At 44.2% G+C, this 23067-nt stretch overlaps 1 protein-coding gene across 7 annotated transcripts in view; it reads left to right on the top strand.

The window, feature by feature from the left end:
* Window positions 1–23067, top strand: part of GTF2IRD1 (GTF2I repeat domain containing 1) — a 219690-nt gene that overhangs the window by 102301 nt on the left and 94322 nt on the right. For all 7 annotated transcript variants that reach the window (XM_030185787.1, XM_030185783.1, XM_030185785.1 and 4 more), the window contains exons 6-7: window positions 3281–3585; window positions 14329–14418. In XM_030185787.1, coding sequence (XP_030041647.1) covers window positions 3281–3585; window positions 14329–14418 — 395 coding nt within the window. The remainder of the gene's footprint in view (window positions 1–3280; window positions 3586–14328; window positions 14419–23067) is intronic.

Below are 23067 nucleotides of genomic sequence, written 5' to 3'. Positions count from 1 at the left end.
GTTCTGAGCACGGACTTTCTTCCTTCCCTGCTCAGATCACTCACATCGTAGTGTTTCTCCAGGCAGGCCTTCAGAAAGGATTGGCATTGGGTTCTCTAAAAATTCAGGTTGCGGCTTTGGCCTGTTTCAGGGGCCAACAACAGAAGACGTTTCTTGTGGCTAACCCAGACATCATTTGATTCTTGTGGGGACTGGGCCACTTGTGGCCTCCCTTTCATACGCTGCGTCCAGAGTGGGACCTTAATTTAGTCCTTTGGACTCTTCAGAAGCCTCCTTTTGAGCCACTCTGGAAGGCCTCCTTGAAAGATCTTATGCTAAAGACAGCATTCTTGGTGGTTCTTGTGTAGGCGCAAAGGGATTCAGAGCTTCAGGCTCTTGTTGCGATCCCTTTCTCCGCTTTTTGTAGGTGGGGGGTCTCCCTGTGCACGGTTCCTTCCATTCTTCTGAAAGTGGTATCAGCATTTCATCTCAACCAGTCTGTGGCGCTTCCATCCTTTCGCAAAAAGGACGAAGATGCTTAGTATTCTTCCTTGAATCTTCTCGATGTGCGTAAAGTCCTCATTAGATATTGGGAATTTTTTGGTAAGCAGAGGCTCAGCCTCATGGCTTCAAAGCCCACAATTGCAAGATGGCTGAAGGAGATTATCGCATCAGCTTATCTGACTGCAGGGAAGCAGACTTCTCGCGCCTTGCGGGTTCATAGCAACATCCTGGGTGGGGACTGCCTTACTGTGTCCGGCAGATATTTGCAAGGCAGCGATGTGGTTGACTCTGCATACCTTTGCCAAGCAGTGTGCCTGGAAACCAGATTTGGGGCTTTGGTCCTCAGGGTGGTGGCGCCAGGATCCTACCCATTCTGTAGATTGCTTTTAAACATCCCACAGGTTCTGGAATACTCGGAAGCTATGTAATGGAAGAAGAAATTAGGTCTTACCTGATAATTTTCTTTCCATTAGTCTATCCCTCTATTCCAGGGGCCCACTCGAGGTTTCTGAGATGTTTAGTTGGTGCAAAGTAATGGGCCAATATAATGACTGTCACCTTGCATGGTTGTTCATGTATATCTCTTGTTCTCTACAAGTTGTCCAGAGATGAGTGAGGTCTGCTCATGTTTACTCGTATGGTTAGTGTTAGGTTAGTGAGTTGTTTAAGGTTGTTGTGTTTTATACTGAATTTCTCTTTATTGCTTGTCTATGTAAATACTGAGAATCTGGACTGGATGCCAAGAGAGATATGTCTCAGCTCAGTTTTCAATTCTCCATGTCCACCTGCTGGTTGATGGACACAACTATCCCACAGGTTCTGGAATAGTGGGAAGAAAATTATGTTTCAAGACCTAATTTCTCCTTTTAAAGTTAAATGTGGCTAAATTTGGAAATATTTTACTGCTGCCTAGATTAGTGCTACTGACCAGAGCTATACCCGGATTTTGCTTGGAATTATTCAGATAATGCCACCAAAAATCTCTGCCCCAGCACTATCTGGGTAGCCTGTGATTGGAGCCTGGAATTACTCAGAGAATTCCGTATTCAGCAGTGATGTCTGGATAACAATCCAGATAATTTAGGATGGAGAAAAAAGATGTACTGCATTATCAAGGTAGTTATCTGGGTAGATGTGAACATTTGACTCCTTCTCCTCCATCCCACCACCACCATAAGATTTTTAAATCAGGGAGGTAGAAAGCTGCTTGGTATTCACACTTAGAAGTGCCACATTTGGGTTGGGGAGGGGGGAAGTGGCATAGCCAGACCTGTCATTTTGGGTGGTCCCACAGTTAAAATGAGTAGGTCTTCCATAACTCCTCCCCTTTGTTTTGCATGTCTCTCCCGCCCCCAGATCTGGCATTCCCCCCCCACCCCGGGTCTACCTCAGCATCTTCGCCAGCAGTAGTACTGATGCGCATTTGCTGGCTGCGCTGGTCTCGCAGGCTTTCTTCTGCTATGACCTACCAGAGAGGAAACAGGAAGTGATGTCAGCGAGGGCAGGACACGGCAGAGGGAAGACCGTTGGGCCGATGCAGGAAGCAGATGTGCATCGCTGCTGCTGCTGCCTGTGATGATGCTGAGGTAGATGCGGGAAGGCAAATGCCAGATCTGGTATATTCTCTGTTACGGATGGGGAGAATATAAGAAATCGATCAGAGAAGGTGCATCATATTTGCACTTTAATGTTCATATCTTTGTTGTACCCTTCATATCAAGGTTGGGGTTTTTTGTTTTGTTTTGTTTTGTTTTTAACGGATATTGTTGGATTGGTTGTGATGTGTTGTAACTACCTTTGACTTAATAAAGATATTTTTTTTAAAAAGCCAGATCTGGTAGTTGAGAGAGAAGAGCGAGATGGGTGCAACTGAACTTTTTTGATGGGTCAGACAGGATGGGCTTGAGCCAAGACTGGGTGGGCCTCTGCCCATCCAGGCCCACCCATAGCTACATCATGAATGGGGAGTCCACATTCTTTTCCAGTACTGGGAGATGTTTTCTGCATGAATGGTGCTTCTGCATAAACTCAATCTAAAAATGAAAGACAAGGGAATAAGTAGTAAAGGTGATTTTAGGTCCAGTGCTGGATAAGTTTATACTTGAGATAAGTTTTCATATAGGAGCAATTTAAAACTCTGCATAGAACTTGTAGGCTCACAAGTACATGGTACCCAGGAGTGTGGAAACTAATTTTCGAAAGGGAAACTCCTACATGGAATATCCTTTTGAAAACGAACATATGAACAGGCCTTCCCCCAACCTTGTCCTGCCCCTTTTTCTTCCCACAGGTAAAAAGATGAGTCAGGTGAACAGCACACATACTGTTAATCTGCTTTAATGATGAGGAGAAGGGGTAGAGTTCTGAAAATTGCCTGATACTGGATCTGAAATGCATACAAATGAATATTCATTATGGATATTCTGAAAACTTAGCTGACTGGCTGTGTGGTCCATGGGAGAGGTTTGGGAAGCCTGTGCTGGTGGTCACTAGACATTTTATAGTGGAAGAGAGTAACTGCCTTCCAAAATTTGTCTGCTTTTCTCTAAGTATCAGGCTATTCTGATTTTGTCTTTCTAAAACATGAGGCCTTTTCTTGCAAAGAAATGAGTAGGTAACTGGTTACTGTACATAGTTCAGTTATGAGTACAGTGTTGGGTATATCTAGTAGACCTACAGATGTGATAAGTATTAGTCATGGTAGTATATGCCCTTTCTTTGCAGTAGTGTGCAAACTTATCCTACTCTTTACTTAAAGACCAATTTAGATGTTACTCATTGTTTTCTCTTCATGCAGGCCAGTAGAAGAATCTAGCAGAGAACCAAATTCTGGGGTGGATGTGACATGTGCCCCCCTAACCCCAAAAGGCCATCGTGACTCAAATCCCTCTGTCCATAAACCTGTCAATCAAGACTCTTCATCCACGGCTGCTATGACGAACTTTGTCTACAGCATCTCGTTGCCCCCTCAGATCCCTCCAGACCTAAAGCAAGAGGTGCCTAGCAATATCCATGGAGTCAACGCTGCTAGTGAGATGCTCATCTCCAGGCCGGTGGGAGAACAGAAGGCCCCTGCCTTACTAGATTTCACAGATTGTTTTGGTAATAAAATAACATCTACTTTCCATACTGAACAGATTTTATATGTGATGTCTGTGTATTTGGTGTGGGAGTCTGCTCTCCAGCCCGTTCTTCGTAATGGACACCCAGTCTTTACACTCTGTTTCCGCTGTGTGTATGAGATTCTGAATGCACTCTCGCTTGTGTCCCCATCATGTCTACTCTCTTCTTGTGTTGTACGCTTCCTTTACAAGTCCGTTCACCATGTTCTTTGTCCACTTAGAAAGGATGTTGCAGAGTATTTTGTACTGGCATTGAAGAGGTTAAACCAGCTTCCCAGGTCCCAGTCGAGTTTCCATTTCAGCCCATACCATGTTCAAGAACTGACCTAGTGAGCCAGTTTCAGTTAACTGATTCCTTTTGAAGGAAATCATGTGACTCAGTATTCGGTAAAGTAAAAACTTGCAGGATATTAATCAAATGAGTGATGTTTTTAGCTTTCCACTGCAGAGAGTTCACATCCTATCGGGAGCAGATCTCAAGGTTGATCTGATCTTGAAACCTGAACTGTAATTTTTTTTCTGTGCTAGCTAGATTAGGAATTGCATGACAGTGACACTTGAGCTCTTGGTAGATGCTTGACAGCAGGGGCATAGCTAGGTGGGACCACGGGGGCATGGACCTCCACAGATTTAGCCCTGGACCCCCTCTACTTTCGACCCCCCCTCCCCCCGCCGCCGCCAGGTACCTTTGCTGGCTGGGGTTCCCAACTCCCGCCAGCCTTAGTCTTCTTCAGCGCCGGTCTCCAGCACGTTCCCTGATCTGAGGTGTGAGTCCTGACTAAAGTCCTGCATGCATGTCCTGCATGTTGGGCTGGCAGGGGTTGGGGACCCCTGCAAGCAAAGGTACCAGGCGGCGGCGGGGGTCGAAAGTGGCAGGTTGGCGGGGGAGGGTCGGTGGTGGTGGGGGTTGGCGTCTGGGAGAGGCGGGCTAAAATGTGCGCTCCCCCCCCCTCCTGCCGAGGTCTGGCTACGCCCCTGCTTGACAGGCTGTTCTTAAGACACAGTGATTCTGAGTCTGATCAGCCTGCTGACTCTCTTCTCAAAAATACCCAACGCCATTTAAATGGGATCCTAACACCCATCTGGTATGAATACTAGAAACTACTGACTTTCATTTATACCAGTCTCTCGTTTCAATATTTATATTCCCTGAAACTATCCCCAAACTGGACCATTATTAATGTGAATAAAAGCAGATCTTCATATATGTATCTATATAGGTAGGTACAGATATGTCAGCATGGGGGCAGGTGATGGAATCTGTCCTGTCAATCAGGGAGGGCGAGTGCTGTGGGAAAGGAGTAGAGAAACACAGGTCTCATGCCTTTTCTGGGGTGTCATATGAGTCCCCAGCTGTGGTCCTGTAGGGGTACTTCAGAGTTTTCTTGCTCTCTTGGGGCAGCCACACATCTTTTATAAAAAGATCTGGCCCAAATTTCAGAGATGTACAGGAACCCTAGTGACACACTGACTTAAAATTTCAGGCATGTCCATACGTTGGATGTCCTCTAATTCTTTTTTTTAATTTTCAAAATTTTTATTGAAAAGTCAAAATAACAATCATTGGGAGACTTAGAGGCATATTTTCAAAGCACTTAGCCTCCCAAAGTTCCATAGAAACCTATGGAACTTAACCTCCCAAAGTGCTTTGAAAATATGCCTCTTAGTCTCCTGAACATTTTCAAAAACATCAACATACATGTTATGCCAACATCTATTTTTGTTTCCATTTCCCCCCCCCCCTCCCCTTTCACTTTTTCACCTTCCGCATTCCTTCCCTCTTTCCCTACCCCCCCCCCCTTTAAGCGGTTATATCTATTCCCCTTCATCTCCCCCCAATATCTTTCCCAACTGTATCCGTTCTTCTGCTTGTGAATTATATTTTCCCCGACGCCTATCTGTCAATTTTTCCAAGCCCATCATTAGTCTTAATTTTTCCTTCCAATCTTGCCCCGTGGGACCCTTTTTCTGTTTCCATTTTGCTGCTATAATTGTTTTTGCTGCTGCTAAGCATATCCGTTTGATTCTACATTGCCATTTCTTCCCTCCTTTATTCCCTGGATGTCCTCTAATTCATGTGTACAGACAGACAAACAAGACATGGTGAAAGCAATAGTCTCTGAACAGTAGTGAAATGCACCTAAGAACTTAAAAAACGGGGGTAACCTCTACCTCCTGTAGTTTCAAGTTTCTTTATTACTTGATGTACCACCCATCAAGTCTTCCTGAGCGGTTTACACATATAATTATGTAGAGACAGTCCGTAGAAGTGTGAAGTAGAATTCCATTTGGATAGAAAAGAAGAAAGAGAAGAGTAATGATATAACAGCTGCAGGGCCGCCTGCTATACCCACGACACCACCCCCTACGGTACGGAAAAGACTCAAAGGAAGGCTTCCCTTAACAGATAGATCTTCAGGTCAGTTTTACGTGTGGGAAAATATTCCTGCAATCTTAGGGATCAGGGGAGGGCATTTCAAAGACTGGGGCCAACTACTATTATCTTTAATTATCTTTTATTACTTCTGTTGTATACGTTGCGTATACGATTACTATCTTATTATCACATTGTTTAATTGTATTTTACTAACTGTAGCCTGCACTACTGTAGCCACATTGAGCCTACAGCTAGTGGGAAAATGTGGGGTATAAATGTGTTAAATAAATAAATACACTAAAAACTATTTTTCCTTATATACTGAAGTTTTAGCTCTCTAAAGGTTGGCATGAAGAGTAAGTTCTTGAAGAGCCTGCTGAGGGGAATAGGATTGCAACAGCTGAGGGAGATCAGTATGCAAGATTTTATGAACCAAGAGCAAAATTTTGTAAGATATTTGATACATGAGCAGCAGCAGCCAGTGCATCACACGCAGAAGCAGGGTCACGTGGTCATATTTCTTTGCGTGCTTAGGGGCCCTTTTATTAAGCTGCAGTAAAAAGTGGCCTGCGCTAGTTTTGGCGTGTGAAATTGGCACACTCTAGGACACTTTTTACCATAGCAGGGAAAAAGGCTTTTTTAAAAATGGGGCAGTAAATGGCCGTATGCGAAAATTAGTACGCAGCTATTTATTACCTGAACCCTTACTGCCACCTATTTAGAAAGTGGTAAGGGCTCACGCGCTAACCCCACAGGAATCGGGCAGCGCTGCCGATTACCACTGGGAATGCCCTCTGTGGTAGAAAATAGAAAATTATTTTCTACCATGGGGAAACTGCGCATGCCAACTTCAGAACTACCGCTGGGCTCCCGTGATACCCAGGCAGTGGGGATGATTTGGCGTGCACTATTCATGTGGTAGCCCTACCGCCCCATTGTAAAAGGACCTCTTAATAAGCTTGATAGCTACATTTTGAATTAAGGTGACGAATATCTGTGACCCTAAAGCCTCGATATAGGGCGTTAAAATAATCAAGGTTACTAATTACTAAGGCATGAACAAGGGTTTCTAGTGTCGCAGGATGGAATAGGTATCTCACAGATCTAATTTGTCGCAATCTATTTAAAAAAAACGCACTGTACTGTAGATGATATTTGGGTCTGAAAGCTGAATTGGTAATCTAGGACAAAGCCTAATATTTTCAGAGTGGAGACCAAGGGTATGATTGTATCCTGGATAAGCAATAGTGAGCCTAGAATGGGAGAACCACGGTGTGAAATCAGAAGTGCTTGCGGTAGTGTGGGTACGTGTTGTTTTGCACACTCTGGGCCATTTTTTTACCACGGCTTAGTAAAAGGATCCCTGAGTAAAGCCTGATCTAAGTTGCCACTTCTCCATCTAGGTTGAAAGACCTTGACAAGAAAAAAATTTAAATCACAACTAGTCATTCTCCGATAGAGTGCAGGAACACGGAGTGGGGGGACTGCGATTGCTAATAAGACGGTACAGTAGAGGCGGCAGCCCATTATTGAACAACCATGGTCTCTTAGAGTTCTGCAGCATGGATAGCCTCCTCCCCACGTTTTATGTAGGTTATGTTTGGAAGAGCTAGTGTGTGTGTGGGGGGGGGGGGGGGGGGTGTTAGAACACTCTTGTTGAAAATCTTGATGATGGTTTTGGTGCATTGACTAGAGAAACCAGTGCTGTTTATTGTACACATGTATTCTTGCATTGTTACTGGTTTGGGAATTGGATATTGTATATTATCATCAATAAAAGAAGTTGAAACATAAATCACTAATAGAATGGTTCAGCTTATTCCAATGCTCAGCTGGTGGGGCTGATTCTACATTGCAACTGACAACTTTGATGTTCTATAAATCTTGTTTTTATCAATCGCTTAGTCTTACCCACTTAAATAAAGGAGCATGGGCATATTATAATATATATCGCATTGGAGCTGTTAGTCCGAGGAATGTTTAAGCTTGAAAGTATACTTCATTGTTGAATGAGTAAATTCCTTTATGGACAAACAATGTATACAAATGGGGGAAAAAGGCTTTTTTCAATGGGGGCAATAATTGGTCGTGCGTTAGAATTAAAAGTAGCATGCGGCTATTTACTGCCTGAGTCCTTGCTGCCACCCATTGACCTAGCGGTTAAGGACTAACACACTAAATGCGTGGTACTCGTGCAACATGCGCCAATGTGGCTATGCTGCTGATTACCCCCAGATTTTCTGTCCCGGGAAACCGCTTGACAGCTTCGACATTACCGCTGGGTGGGAGCGCTAACCGGGCAGTAGTGTTGATTTGGCATGCAGTAGCCCTACCACTGGTTTGGAAAAGGGCCCCTTAGGAACAGAAATGAATATTTATATTGAACTCTATCCAGTGTGTTTTTTCTAGAAAAAAAGGTGCCAGTACTCAAATGCTAGGCCACCCTTCAAGGGTGGGGTGATCTCTGAGGGACCCACCCCACAATAGCCAGGCCCCCTGCAACCAATCACAGAACCTATGACAAGGCAGAATTGGTGCGTAGAGCCTGAGCTCCTTCATTAAAACCTGGGGTCTATGGGTCAATTTTAGCAGGCAATGGAAAAGGTGCCGGTACTCAGTACCCCCAAGTACCCCCTCAAAAAAAGCCCTGACTCTATCGCTCCACATGGATTAGACACGGTCTTTTTTATAATATACAATATTAGCTTTTTCATAACCATGCCCTTTATTCAGTTTTCTTTTTTACATTCATTTATTTAACCTTTGAAGGTTAGTTTGTTTTATAACTTTTCTATATCATCTTTTACTGTGTTTACTCATTTTTGACACTTTTTTTTAGTTATTTTTTCAGTTTTGTTGCACTTTACCTCATATGTTCTAGCCTTTCATCGTTTCATTCAGTATGTCTCATATTAATTATTTATTTATTGTTTTTGGACATGACACTTCATTCTTTTGGCGGTATATTTTTTTTTTAGCGAAGATTGGTCCTCCTCTCTGGTTCTGCAAACAACACCGTTCTCCAAGCTATGTAGATTTCTCAAAATGAGGCTTGGTACAACATTAGGATATTCGAAACAAGGCTTAGTTCAGCAACTTGATTTCCTTCACATTTGTTCTTATTGTGAATGTCAGGCGCTGTTCAGTTTGGTCCTGTAGACCGCAATGTGCGGTTTATTCTTTTCACAGAATGGAAGTTTGATGGCATTTGCCATCTTTCTGTTTTCTAGTCATTTGTTGGTAAGTCTTTTGCAGTTTCAATATTACCTTTATTTTTGAGATTTTCTTTGGATAGCATGGAGATGTTTTTAGCCTTTGGAAATACTAATTGCGGGGTGCGGGTTCTTTTTTTCTTATTGCTTAATATTGACTGCGTCTGGCAATTTTCTATTTATATTCATCTTTTGGTAAGATTTTATATTACTCTTACGGAGAACTTTTGCACAGCCTTCAGTTACAAGTTTCCATCCTCACTGCTACCGTCATATATTCACGGAGAACTTGTATTTAGCTTTTCAGTATGCACTTTTTTTGTCACAGCTGCTTGCTTCACACTGTATACCCCTTTTTTTTTTTCACTGACTTTTCCAATACTTCCACGTGTTGTTTATTCGCCACATCACGGATTACATTTTGCTTTTAGCATTTCGTTTTATTTATCACTATTGTTTAGTGACTCTCTTCTCCCCCCCCCTTTTTTGATAGTTGCATGGATTAATTCGTCATTCTCCATAGGGGAGCCTGTTGTCACATTTCCATGTTTTCTGTTTGCATTTGTAAATTTATGGTTTATTATACTGGTGATATGTTTAAAACCAACTTTCATATGTATTGTTTATGTTTTGAAGTCATGTTCTCATCCTTTAGGTCATAATTTTATTTTTTGTAATAGATGGTGATTTATCTGTCTCTTTGTGTTAATATGCTGGACATTTCTTTGATATCAACTCAGATTGGTATGCTGTTCTCTATGTGCTAGTCACATTTTAATTTTTTGACAGTGCTTCAGTTTTTGACACTATTTTAAGTATGACTTTTTCTTAATTATTTTATGTCATTTATGTTTTAAAGTTAATTTGCGTTATTCATTTATTTTCTATAATTAAATTGATTTTTTTGGTTCCTACTTTTATACGTTGTATAATTCTTAGATGAGTGTATTATTTTATATGTGCCAATCACATTAACTTTTAACACTGTCTTAGCATTACTACATATTTATATTTTGGATCCTTATTTTTGTACTTGTTCATATAAATATGTATTTATGTTTTTAGTTGTAACAGTTTTTTATTGATGACAAAGTAAAAGAACCAATGCAAAAATATATTACAAACGTGTAGAGTAATATCAATACCAAACACGAACATGGCAACATTTATACAAAGAGGATAATACTTTCCCGGCATCATTTCCTTACTAACAGTGAAAGACACCCAGTCCCTACCCCCAAGGCATTACGAAACCTAGAGGAAACCATATCTTGTTCCCCAAGGAAAAATAACCAGGAGACCATGTACCTTCTGATCTCCTGGAACCAACCAAGCTCACATATAAATCCCGACTGAACCCCCTCCCACCCGCTGTCCCCCATGTCCCCTTTATTCCACCCTCACCTCATATGCTGCTCCGCCACTTCTTTATAAATGTAATGTATTTAACAAAGAGCTATGGCCTAGAGGTGTCAGTGTGTGAATAAAATGCTTCCAAATGAGCAAACATTTCTGTGTACATTTATTGGAGGAAGAAGCATCCTGAGCTTCCCACACTGCCAAGGCGTGCACCTGATTCTGCCAACTCCAGAACGATGGAGCTTCTGCAGATACCCAGGTCTGCATAATACATTTAATGGTCACCAACCTCAATTTTTGAAACAAAATAATTTTCCCTTCTCCTCCCAGAGTCTCAATATTCACGATTCCCAGCAAATAAGTCTGAGGAAATAAAGAGAGTGTCATGTGAAGGGTGTGCCCCAGATACTGATGGAGTTCACTCCAGAAAAGCTGGATCTTCCCGCAGCTCCAGGCCGAATGGTAGAATTAATTTTCCTCTGCAACACATTTACGGCATTGTGCACTGGGTGAAAGCCCTGCATGAAATAGTTGCAGTTGGGAAATATATGCCCTATGTATGAATCTAAAGTGTGTTTCTTGTAATGTAGACGTTTTCACTATCTGTGTCGTTTTCCGTAAAACTACAAGTATCTTCCAGTTCCGCAAAGGGGTAACCAGGTCCCGCTCCCATCTATCTCGTATTCAGCCATACTTCTCCCTCACCTGATCACTAAGTGCCTTGTGGAGGCCCACAATAGATAGTCTCTCTTCTGCCAAGGGACTAAAAATAACATAATTTCTCCCCTATCTTTGCCCCCTGTGCCGACCTTGATAAACTACTATAGTAATGTCTCAGCTGACAATACGCGAAAGTCTCCCTTCTCCCTGGTATTCATGGGGATGAGATCATCTAAAGGCCTTAGTGTGCCCTCTAGAGTAATCAAATATTCCAAGAAAAGCAATCCCCTAGCCTCTCATCTAACAAATGCACTATTTTCTCTGCTGGGCACGAAATCAAGGTTACCCTGAAGAGGCAATTGATCGGTACTGTGTGGGTCACCTCCCAGCAAGCAAACCAGAAAGGTTCATGCCTCATGTAAAGGACGGAGGAGCACACATAAACCCCAAGGACTTGGAATCGTTCAATAGGAAGCTTGTAGTAAGGATCGGAAGTGGTAAGAAGAGAATAGAGCTCTTTCGTAAGAAATAGGAGTGTAATTCTGAACCCCAGTGATACAATCAAATAAGTGCCATAAGAGGCATTCAATATTATATAGTCTTATGTTAGGTAAACCCAGACCTATAGCCCAATTACCCATCAGCCAAGGGAGTTTGATCTTAGCTTTCTTTCCCGCCCAGCAGAATTTAGCAAACAAATCTATTGAGGCGAACGAGATCCTTCTTCAGTAACCGTAGAGTAAGAGTTTGAAGTAGATAGAGCCACTTGGGAAGGATAAATTTGATTAGGATGATTGTGTTTCCCATCAACTACAAAGGTAAGGTATGCCAGGCTTCCAACTGACGTCTGGTCTTGTCCAAAAATTGGGAAACATTGACAGAGTAGATGCCCCTTTGAGGCCATACCCAACTGCAAACCCAGGTAACAAATCATGCTCATCAGAGAGGGAAAGTGTGCCCCCAAAGTCGCCACACCACCTCATCAGATGGCAGCGCAACCGTCTTCTGGAGGTTCAGCTTAAAGCCTGCAAAATCTCCGTATTCTGAAAAGCTCTCCAATAAAGCCGCTAAAGAATCAAAGGGGTCCACTGAGTACACCAAGAGATCATGTGCAAATGGAGACAATTTGAAACAGTGGGCCCCCAGGACCACCCCTTAATATCTGGATTAGCATAAATATCTCTAATCAAGGGATCTAGTATGAGGATAAATAATAACGGAGAGAGTGGGCAGCCCTGGCAATGTAAATCCATTGACCACCACCTTCACCCTAGGGTTAGCATATAAAACTCGTATAAATTGGATAAAGTTGTCCCCAAAGCCATATTGTTGTAAAACCGAGAACATAAAGTCCCAAATTACCCGGTCAAATGCGTTCTCTGCATCGAAGCTTACCAACAGAGAAGGTAAAGATCCCGGTGTGCTAGTGAAGCAAGGATTGTATGAACATTTTTAGCCACCGAGTGCTCCTTAACAAACCCCACCTGAGCTTCATGCAGGAGAGCAGGCAGAAGGCGTGCCATTCTGTTGGCTAGGACCTTAGCCAGGATCTTAGTTTCCACGTTCGATAAGGATATTGGCCGGTAGGAATCCAGGGACGATGGGTCCTTGCCCGGTTTTAAAAGGTCTACAAAATGAGCCATATTCAAATCCCCCGATAGCAGATCCGAAGTGAGAAGAGCATTAAACATATCAGTTAGCGGTGGAATCACCTTATCTTCCAGAAGCCTGTAAAATTCTATGCGGAAGCCATCCGATCCCGGAGCTTTAAGCTGCAGATATTGTCTTAGGGCCCAGAATACCTCCTCCCAGGAGACAAGAGACTCAAGGGTCGCCCTATCAGCCGGTGATATACATGGTAGTGTCAGGCCCTCCAAGTATTGTTCCCCTAGGAGGTCCTCATCCTGCGGTTTGTCAGAGAGGCTCTGCAAGTGGGTATGAAAACAGTCTGCATTATCATTCTCAGTGTGAAGTAATCTCCTCTCCACCGTGCGAACCGTGTAAACACTGTGAGGTCCAGTCGAGCGAGAAATCAAGTGTGCCATCAAGCAGCCCCCCCCTTGTTCCCCTGTCTTTAGAGACAATATTTGTAGAAGGCCAGAGATTTGATTGCCCACTGATGCAAAAGCTCGTTGAGCGAGATTTGAAGCTCCAGTGTTGTTTAGCTGTCTCACTAGGACTCTCACCACAACGCAGGTAGTAGTCCCGATTACCGAACTCTAAATTGGGACTACTGCCTGCCCAATGAGGCCGCCGGCAGTAGTTCCACTCTGAGTGCGCACCATTTCCGGGGGGAAAAGAAAAATCCCAGAAATGGCTTGTGCGGCGGTAATTGGACATCGCTGCTTACTGTGCTGTTACTTCCGGGTTACCACAAGAGCCCTTATTGCCACCTCAGTGGGTGGCGGTAAGGGCTCCCCGCCGCATGGCCATTCGGTAAGAGATCTCTTACTGCATGGTCATGTTTGTCTGGAGGATTTTTACCCATTGCAGTAAAAAGGGACCTGGCGCGTGGGAAAAATGGCCCCTGCTGGTAGCGCAGGGTCCTTTTTCCTGCAGCTTAGACTCCTGAGGCAGGTTCATAGCGCCGAAATACAGAACTGCAGCGAGTCTTTTTATATATTTGTCTTGAGTTGATTTGATTTTAATAAGCATCCCTCTGTTGGAACTTCTTTGGGCGTTCCCCCTTTTTTTTAAATGTTGGTTCTCCTTTTAAAATAAGCACCTTAATGTAAGTGGTTATAGGTTTTTCTAATGTAACTTGCCTAGTGCGTTCTGGTGTAAAGCAAGACACAAATATGAAAAATAAGTAAATAAAATGAAAGTGTGACCATGGAGGGTAACTCTCTTCTTGCTGCTTTGTTTGGCTGTAAGTTTACTGTATGTATCGAAATTTAATTAACTTAAAAATCGCAAAGAAATCTCAAAATGAATCCTGTAACCATCCCTCACCCTCCATCTTTGCTTTATAATTGCATGCAAACTACCCGGAAGAAGGAAAGCTGGAGACTGGACAGTCTTGTTTTTCTACTGTTTGATATGAGTCTGTTGATCTGGGTTCTTGTTATTATTTTCTCAAGGTGACCATAGATATATCTTTTTACTTCTCTACCAGGTCAGAAATTGACAGCGCCTGGCAGCCCACTCATCCAGAATGTGCATGCCTCGAAGCGGGTTCTCTTCTCAATAGTGCATGATAAAACAGGTAGGGTATATGTGAAGGTCTGAAACTTTCTGCAGCATACCATGGCACCATGCAGTCTGGTTTCCAACTAGGGACCTCGGAATATAAACGTAAAACCTTTCCAGCTGCACAGTATGGATTCTACCATTGAATTAACGGTGCAGCTCTCTTTAGCTAGGCATTAGGGGGTGCAGCCAGGGCAGTTGTCTTGGGCCCCAAGACTGTCCGGAAATGAATTTTCTGCCGTATTCCAGTATGTGTAGAACTGGCACTGAATAGGAGAAGTCTATGCATCCTAGGTTGAACGCTCCTATCCTTCTTACCATTCTAGTAATAATTCTAACTTGTCACAGTGCAGCATTTAAACAAAGCCTGCAAGCTCCTCCTTCCAAACACTGTGCTTGCTGAGCTTAGTGGATAGTACTAGAATATATGCCTTGAATTGGTGATTTCTCTCCCCTTACCAGAGTCACGGCATTAAATACAGGCAATTTCTTTTTCTCGTTCCAAAAGTACAAAGACTAGGTGACACTTGGGAAGTTACATGGAAATGCTTTTAAAACAAATAGGAGGAAATATTTTTTCACTCAATGAATAGTTAAGCTCTGGAATTCTTTGCTGGAGGACGTAGTAACCGTGGTTAGTGTATCTGGTTTTAAAAAAAGGTTTGGACAAGTTCCTGGAGGAAAAGTCCTTAGACTGCTGTTGAGATAGACATGGGGAAGCCACAGCTTGCCCTGGGATTGGTAGCATGGAATGTTTCCACTATTTGGGTTTCTGCCAGGTATTTGTGACCTGGCTTGGCCACTGTTGGAAACTGGATACTGGGCTAGATGGACCATTGGTCTGACCCAGTTTGGCTATTCTTAGGTTCCTTACTTCACTAAAAATTATATTTTTTAGAGATCAAAACACAGTTCTGTAGCCTAAGCTATCAAGGTAGTCCGAGTGTTCATTGCTGTTCACTGCCTTAGGTGAATTTCTTCAGAAAGGCAGTAAATAAGTAAATGTAAATGAGGGGTTAAATATAAGTGAGTATGAGTCCACATAGTGAGAAACCCTTCAGTGTAGTACAAAAACTGCTAAAGCCCACTGACAGCTAGCTTACAACGTTTCCTAAATGGAATTTCCCTTCCTGCCTTTGGTCCCAGGCCCTACCCTTTGTTATTGTTTATCAGCTTGCTCTTCTTTCACTTCCTAGCCTGACCCACCCAGACTAGGCTCCCTTGAGATTACAGTACCCAGGCAAATTTTGTCCAAGGGTGATAACATCACCTCTCCAGCTTCCAATGCCTCTTTACAGCACCTTCTAGTGGCTAACCACCCAAAATTCAAGAAAGGCATGTGTGCTCTCTTTGTGTGGCTATAACTATGCTTCCCAAACCTCTTTCCAATATGACCCTGTGTGGACACCTAAAAATTCATATGGTGATGGAAAAAATGCAACTTTACTTCTCCCCTCTCCTATTCATTATAGAGGCCAACCAAATTTTGGTTTCAGCTTTGTCACTGAATCCAGCCCGAAATTCAGATTCAGACATTTTTTGTTCTCGGCTGAATATGCTGCTGCATTTTCAGCTGAAACTGAGACCCTTCACCTCCCCTTCCCCTAACCAAAGGCGACAACCACTCTCTGCCGCCCCCCCCCCCCCCCCCCGACCAAAAGCATCACCCTCTCGCCACCCTTAGAAGCTCTGGTGGTCTAGTGGCCTAAACAGGACAGGAGCAATCCTCAGTCACTCCTGTCCTTGCCGTTTCCGCTGTCAAAAAGTTTGCCAAGATCGTCAGCAGCTGTCTTGTGAGATAGCTTCTTAGGGTCTCAGCAGCCATTTTGATTGCAGGGGCAGGAGTGACTGGTAATTGCTCCTGTCCCAGCTAGGCCACTGAACCACCAGGTGTTGTTTAAGGTAGAGGGGTGCTCTCTCTGGTTGATGTGGGGGAGGAAGGGAGGGAGGATTTGTCTGGTCATGGGGGGAAGAGGCTCTGTCTGGTCTTGAGGGGAGGGACTAGGTACTGTTTGGGGATGGGCCAGTTTTGACTTTGGTATCAGATGAAACTGAGTGGTGAATTTCAGCCTGGTTTTGGTCGGCCTCTAATCCACTCTCCCCCCCCCACCCAACTTTTTAAAACATTAATGCAGCGGCAGGGGTGGACCTTGTGTGTCAGTGTGCACTCAGACCCCAGTACTGAGCATGGATTTCAAGACTAAAAGGAAGACCACGTAGGTGGGAAGGGGCAGGGCCTGTGAACCAATGGGCATAGGGCACAGAGGAAGTCTAGAGACTGGAGGAGTCGCCCTGCTTCTGTGATCCATTCTACTGATATGATCCCCCCCCCCCCACACACACACACCAGGGATGATGTAAACATTCACACCTTCCATTTCCACAATATTTTATAAAACCAAGTAGGCACCTAGTTATCTTTATAAAATAGGCTTAACATAGGCACCTTAAAGGGAGGTTTAATTAAGGACCCCTTATAAAATTGCCTCTCTGGGGTTTCTGAGAGGATGTGAGCTATGTAGTTTTGGACATACGGCTATGTATTTGTAAGTAGCTGGTGTCATCAGGAGGGAGGGGATCTCTCTCTGGGAGTAGGGGGTATATTTGTATATGTGGGAGGTATAAAGGGAAGGGGGGCTCTATATACGAAAGGGTTTAATGGGGCAGGAAAGGCTCCTGCATTGTTAAACCCTGCTGAGTGAGCTGGCAGCTGATATGCACTTGCACGGTTAATGCTGCTCAATATGTCTGCTGACAACCATTCTGTTACTGGCTACCTTAGGGACAGCCCGGGGGCGGAGTTAGAGCAGAGCATCAACTTAGCATCGATGAACACCAATGTCTGTATGTGGGTTGGGTAAAAGTATGTTCCTTCTTGTCACCGCACCTACTTTTATTCATGTAACCTGTGGGGTAATTGATAAGGGGTCTTTTATGCGCTTAATACAGGGTATACACACAGAAAATCCTTTCTAAAATTACCCCTGTTTAAATCTCTTGTTTGTATATGTGAATGATCACATCAAGTGGATTATCCCCCCAGATTCTATACAGCGCGCCTAGAGATCCAGGCCAAAATCCAAGGGGATTCTGTAACAATGCGTGTAACTTTAACATGCTGATGAGCGCTGATAACAGCACTTACTACTACTACTACTACTTAACATTTCTAAAGCGCTACTAGGGTTACGCAGCGCTGTACAATTTAACTTAAAAGGACAGTCCCTGCTCAAAGAGCTTACAATCTAAAGGACAAGTGAATAGTCAGTTCGATAGGGGCAGTCAAATTGGGGCAGTCTGGATATCCTGAAGGTAAGAGTTTGGTGCCGAAAGCAGCATTGAAGGGTTGGACTTTAAGCAAAGACTTGAAGATGGGCAGGGAGGGGGCTTGGCGTAAGGGCTCAGGAAGGTTGTTCCAGGCATAGGGTGAGGCGAGGCAGAATGAGCGGAGCCTGGAGTTGGCGGTGGTGGAGAAGGGTACTGAGAGGAGGAATTTGTCCTGTGAACGGAGGTTTTGGCCGGGAACGTAAGGGGAGATGAGGGTAGAGAGGTAGTGAGGGGCAGCAGACTGAGTGCATTTGTAGGTAAGAAGGAGAAGCTTGAACTGAATGCGGTATCGGATTGGAAGCCAGTGAAGTGACCTGAGGAGAGGGGTGATATGAGTATATCGGTTCTGGCGGAATATAAGACGTGCAGCAGAGTTCTGAACAGATTGAAGGGGGGATAGATGGCTAAATGGGAGGCTGGTGAGGAGTAAGTTGCAGTAGTCAAGGCGAGAGGTAATGAGAGCGTGGACGAGAGTTCGGTTGGTGTGTTCAGAGAGGAAAGGGCGAATTTTGCTGATGTTAAAGAGGAAGAAGCAACAGGTCTTGGCTATCTGCTAGATGTGTGCAGAGAAGGAGAGGGAGGAGTCGAAGATAACTCCGAGGTTGCGGGCAGATGAGACGGGGATGATGAGGGTGTTATCAACTGAGATAGAAAGTGGAGGAAGAAGAGAAGTGGGTTTTGGTGGAAAGACGATGAGCTCAGTCTTGGACATGTTCAGTTTCAGGTGGCGGTTGGACATCCATGCAGCAATGTCGGTTAAGCAGGCCAATACCTTTGCTTGGGTCTCAGCAGTGATGTCTGGTGTGGAGAGATACAGCTGTGTGTCGTCAGCATAGAGATGATACTGGAAGCCATGAGATGAGGGAGCCCAGGGAAGAGGTGTAGATTGAGAAGAGAAGGGGTCCAAGGACAGATCCCTGGGGAACACCAACAGATAGCGGGGTGGGGGATCCATGAGAGTGAACTCTGAAAGTGCGGTGGGAGAGATAGGAGGAGAACCAGGAGAGGACAGAGCCCTGGAACCCAAATGAGGACAGTGTGGCAAGGAGTAAATCATGTTTGACAGTGTCAAAAGCGGTGGATAGATCGACGAGGATGAGGATGGAGTAGTGGCAGCACTTAAGCAATAATGAGCACTAATTGCCACTAATTAGAGTTTACATTCACAACTTGCTAAGCATATTCTGTAACGAAGTGTGCCAAACTTCTAACGGGTGCAGGGAAATAGGGGCGTGGTTATGGGAAGGGGGAATGGCCTTTTGTAGGCGTTCTGAAATGTATGTGTGTAGTTTTATAGAATATGACCCAGTGCGCATAAATTTACACCATATTTTCTTTGGTGTAAATAGATGCACATAGTTTTAGGCACTGAGATACCAACTAAGCGTATTCTATATATATATATTGCCTAAATATAGGCGCCACTTACAGAATACTCTTAGCACTGATTTCCACGCCAGTTTTTTTAGGCGCCATATATAGAGTCCAGTGGCGTAGCTAAGTGGGGCCACGGGGGCCTGGGCCCCCTAGATTTGGCCCTGGACCCCCCTGCCGACGACCCTCTCGACCCCCCTCCCCCCTTCCGCCGCCAACCCGCTGTCGCCTACCTTTGCTGGCAGGGGACCCCAACCCCCGCCAGCCGAGGTCCTCTTCTGGCGCAAGGCGTCGTTCAGTTTCTGAGTCTGACATCCTGCACATTGTACGTGCAGGACATCAGACTCAGAAACAGAACAAAGCATTGCGCCGGAAGAAGAGGACCTCGACTGGTGGGAGGGGGGGTCGAGAGGGTCGTCGGCGGGGGGGGGGGGGGGGGTCAAAGTTGGTGGTGGTGGGGGCTGGGGGGCGGCAATGGCGGGGGCGGCGGGGGTAGCTAAAATGTGTCCCCTCACCTCGGGCTCTGGACCCCCCTCCCGCCGAAGTCTGGCTACGCCCCTGATAGAATCTCCCCCTATGTGTTTAGTAATTGGTATTTAATATCCTCTCTGTATGGGGGGACAAAGCATCTACCCATAACACAAAACCAAAATGCAACAGCTAGATGAATCTCTTCCCCTTGAGTCTGTGCTTGATGGGAGCATCTTTGGCAGCAGTTATAATTGTGTTTCTGTTGGGATAAATCTCTACAAACTTGTCATGTTTAGATTTCGGTATTAGACCATTTCTTGTTTCTAAAACTGTTCAAGCTCTGTCAGCTTCCTTAGGGAACGTTGATGGGCAACTGTCTTCAATTCATGCTCAGAGCTGGTACAGAGATATCAGGTGCACTAGCTGAACCTTTAGCCTTGCACCCCTCCCCCTTAATTAACTTTCAGGCCCCAAGGCTCCTCTCCAAGGTTTGCTAATTAAACTCAATAATCATGATCACGCCAACACCATCCTTCCGAGAGCAATCCATAATTAGACAACAAACTTTTAAATATTAAACTTTATCTCTCATACACATGCCCTTCAGCTGCTTCTACAACTTTGTCTAATAACTGTTTTTAACTGATACCTGTTTTAGTCTGGGCACTGAATTTGAAAACTGTAAAAATTCTGAAAAGAGCTTTTTAATTTATTAAGGTGTTTTAGAATTCCTCTTCCTTCCTCCCACCTGGTTTCTTATAGATAGGTGTGGCTAAAACCTCCAGTAATAAGGAAGTTCAGGGCCAGCCCAGCACATGATCTGTTGAATTATGCCTCATACCTGGCTAATCTTTTTACCTCTGAGCTGTGTTTTTGGGCACTCCCTTCCTCAAATCCTTATCTGTGTAGTTAAGTGGTTTAATACAGCTTTGGAGATAGGTTTCACAGCTAACACATTCTACAGATATTTGGTTGTGTAGGCCATTTTTAATATCCTTTCCCTACAAGTAAAACAGCGCCTATACTTGAAGTATGGCAAAGAAACCACGAGCCCCTAAAATTGCAGCTGTCATTATAGCTTCTGCCTCTGTCCAGACAGAATGCTTGGACCAAGGCAAGATTCTGGTTTCATATGATAAATGTATGCACATTGAATCCCTCATGCAAGAAGTACTACCACTCTCCAGGCCGCATACTGCTGCTTCGTCTGCGCTTACTGGGTATTGCTACAGTTCCCAATTGTGGATTGCCTTGCCGAGAACTGTTCATGCCACTCTAGTCCATCTCGGCATCTGGATTACCACCGTCCATCTTGGTCTCTCTTTCCTTTCCCTTTTCCTTCTTACCCTGTTCCTTCTCCCCTATCTAATGTAATTGTAATTGATTCACCTGTGCATTGTAAGCCACTTTGAGTCTGCTTCATGTGGAAAAAAGTGGGGTATAAATGTTCATAAATAAATAAAAGAACTAAGAGAGGATGTGGCAAGACTAAGAAACATCTGTGACAACCAGAAATTCATCACAAAGATGCATGTTGAAACACTGAGGACTTCCAGCAAAGGGAGAGAAGATCTTGAGCAGATAGAGCACAGCTGGACTTAGGCTACCAGATCCTGCAAGTTCAACCCTCCAACTCCATCTCCTCTTGAACTGAAGAATCGGTTCACAGCCCTAGAGAGGCAGAAGAGCGAGAAACATCTCAAAAACAGGAGGAAACAACAATCAAAACTCCCAACATTACTGAACAAGTGACCAATAAGAAGAGAAAGGTAGTGGTGGTTGGAGATTCACTTCTGAGGGGTATTGAGGCACCTATCTGCCAACCAGACATGTTGTGCAAGAAGGTGTGCTGTCTACCTGGTGCCAAGATTCGTGATGTTGCGGAAAGATTGCCTAGACTCATCAAGCCTACTGACCACTCTCCTATGCTGCTCATCCACGTTGGCACGAATGATATTGCTGGGTATGGTGTACAGCGCTGCGTATGCCTTGTAGCGCTATAGAAATGATAAGTAGTAGTATCCTACCGAACATATCAAATGGGACTTCATGGCTTGGGTCAGAGGGTGAAGCACCTTAGGTGCACAGGTGGTATTCTCATCGATCCTCCCTGTTGAAAGTAAAGACGACTCATAAATAAACTGAGTACCCTTGTGGGACCTAGACTAACTGACTGGGTTAAAAATTGGTTAAACAGAAGGAGACAGAGGGTAGTGGTAAATGGAGCTTGCTCTGAAGATAGGGATGTTATCAGTAGAGTACCGCAGGGATCAGTCCTAGGGCCGGCTAATTTTAACATCTTTGTGAGCGATATTGCAGAAGGGCTGTCTGGTAAGGTTTGTTTCTTTGTGGATGATACCACATTCTGCAACAGGGTGGACACACCGGAAGGTCTGGTTTACATGAGGAAGGACCTTGTGAAGCTTGAAGAATGGTCCAATATTTGGCAACTAAGATTTAATGCTAAAAAAAGCAGGATCATGCACTTGGGTCACAGGAATCCAAAGGAACGGTACAATATAGGGGGTGAAGTGCTTCTGTGTATGAAGAAAGAGTAGGACTTGGGGGTTATTATGTCTGATTACCTTAAAGTTTCCAAACAGATAAGAAAATCAACGGTCATAGCCAGAAGGATGCTTGCGTGCATAAGGAGAGCGATGACCAGCAGAACAACAAGTTGATAGTGCCCTTGTATAATTCTCTCTGGTGAGGCCCCATTTAGAATATTGTGTGCAATTCTGGAGACTGCACCTAAGGAAAGATATAAACAGGATGGAGTCGGTTCAGAGGGCGGCTACGAAATTGGTAAGTGGTCTTGGACATAAAACATATAGGGACAGGTTTATGAACCTCAACATGTATATGCTAGAAGAGAGGAGGGACAGAGGAGATATGATAGAGACGTTTAAATATCTCAGGGGCATTAATGTACAAGAAGTGAGCCTTTTTCAAATGAAGGAAAACTCTGGAATACGATGAGGCTAAGAGGAAATAGACTTACGAGGAATCTAAGAAAGTATTCGTTCATGGAAAGAGTGGTGGAACCGGGGAATGGCCTCTCGGTGGAGGCCGTGGAGATGACTGTGTCAGAATTTAAGAAATCGTGAGATTGGCACATGGGATCCCTTAGGAAAAGGGAGAGTTAGTGGTTATAGAGGATGGGCCATTTGGCCTTTATCTGCTGTCATGTTTCTATAATAATGACAATTTCCCAAAGCCATTTGCCTGGTAAATGAGCTATTTGAAAATAGCCCCTCCCCCAAGATAAATATAGTCATTCCTGGTTCTTTGAGTTTGTGTGGCTGTCAGGACCTATTGCTTTGCAGCTGCTCTTTGCTGCTCCCTAGAAGCTATTTCCATAGGTGACCGTATACGTAGTCTTATGGTCTGCTTCAATTGCATTCTCTAAACTGTCAAACTTTCTACTACTGAAAACAGGGCTTTTTAGTATTGCAGGCTCCTTACTTTGGAACTCATTGCCAGTAGAACTAAG

This window comes from Microcaecilia unicolor, chromosome 13, assembly GCF_901765095.1.
Source record: "Microcaecilia unicolor chromosome 13, aMicUni1.1, whole genome shotgun sequence".
In the NCBI taxonomy this organism is placed as follows: Eukaryota; Metazoa; Chordata; class Amphibia; order Gymnophiona; family Siphonopidae; genus Microcaecilia; species Microcaecilia unicolor.
The sequence above is the reverse complement of the archived record's forward strand: the minus strand, read 5'-3'. Positions and strand labels throughout refer to the sequence as shown.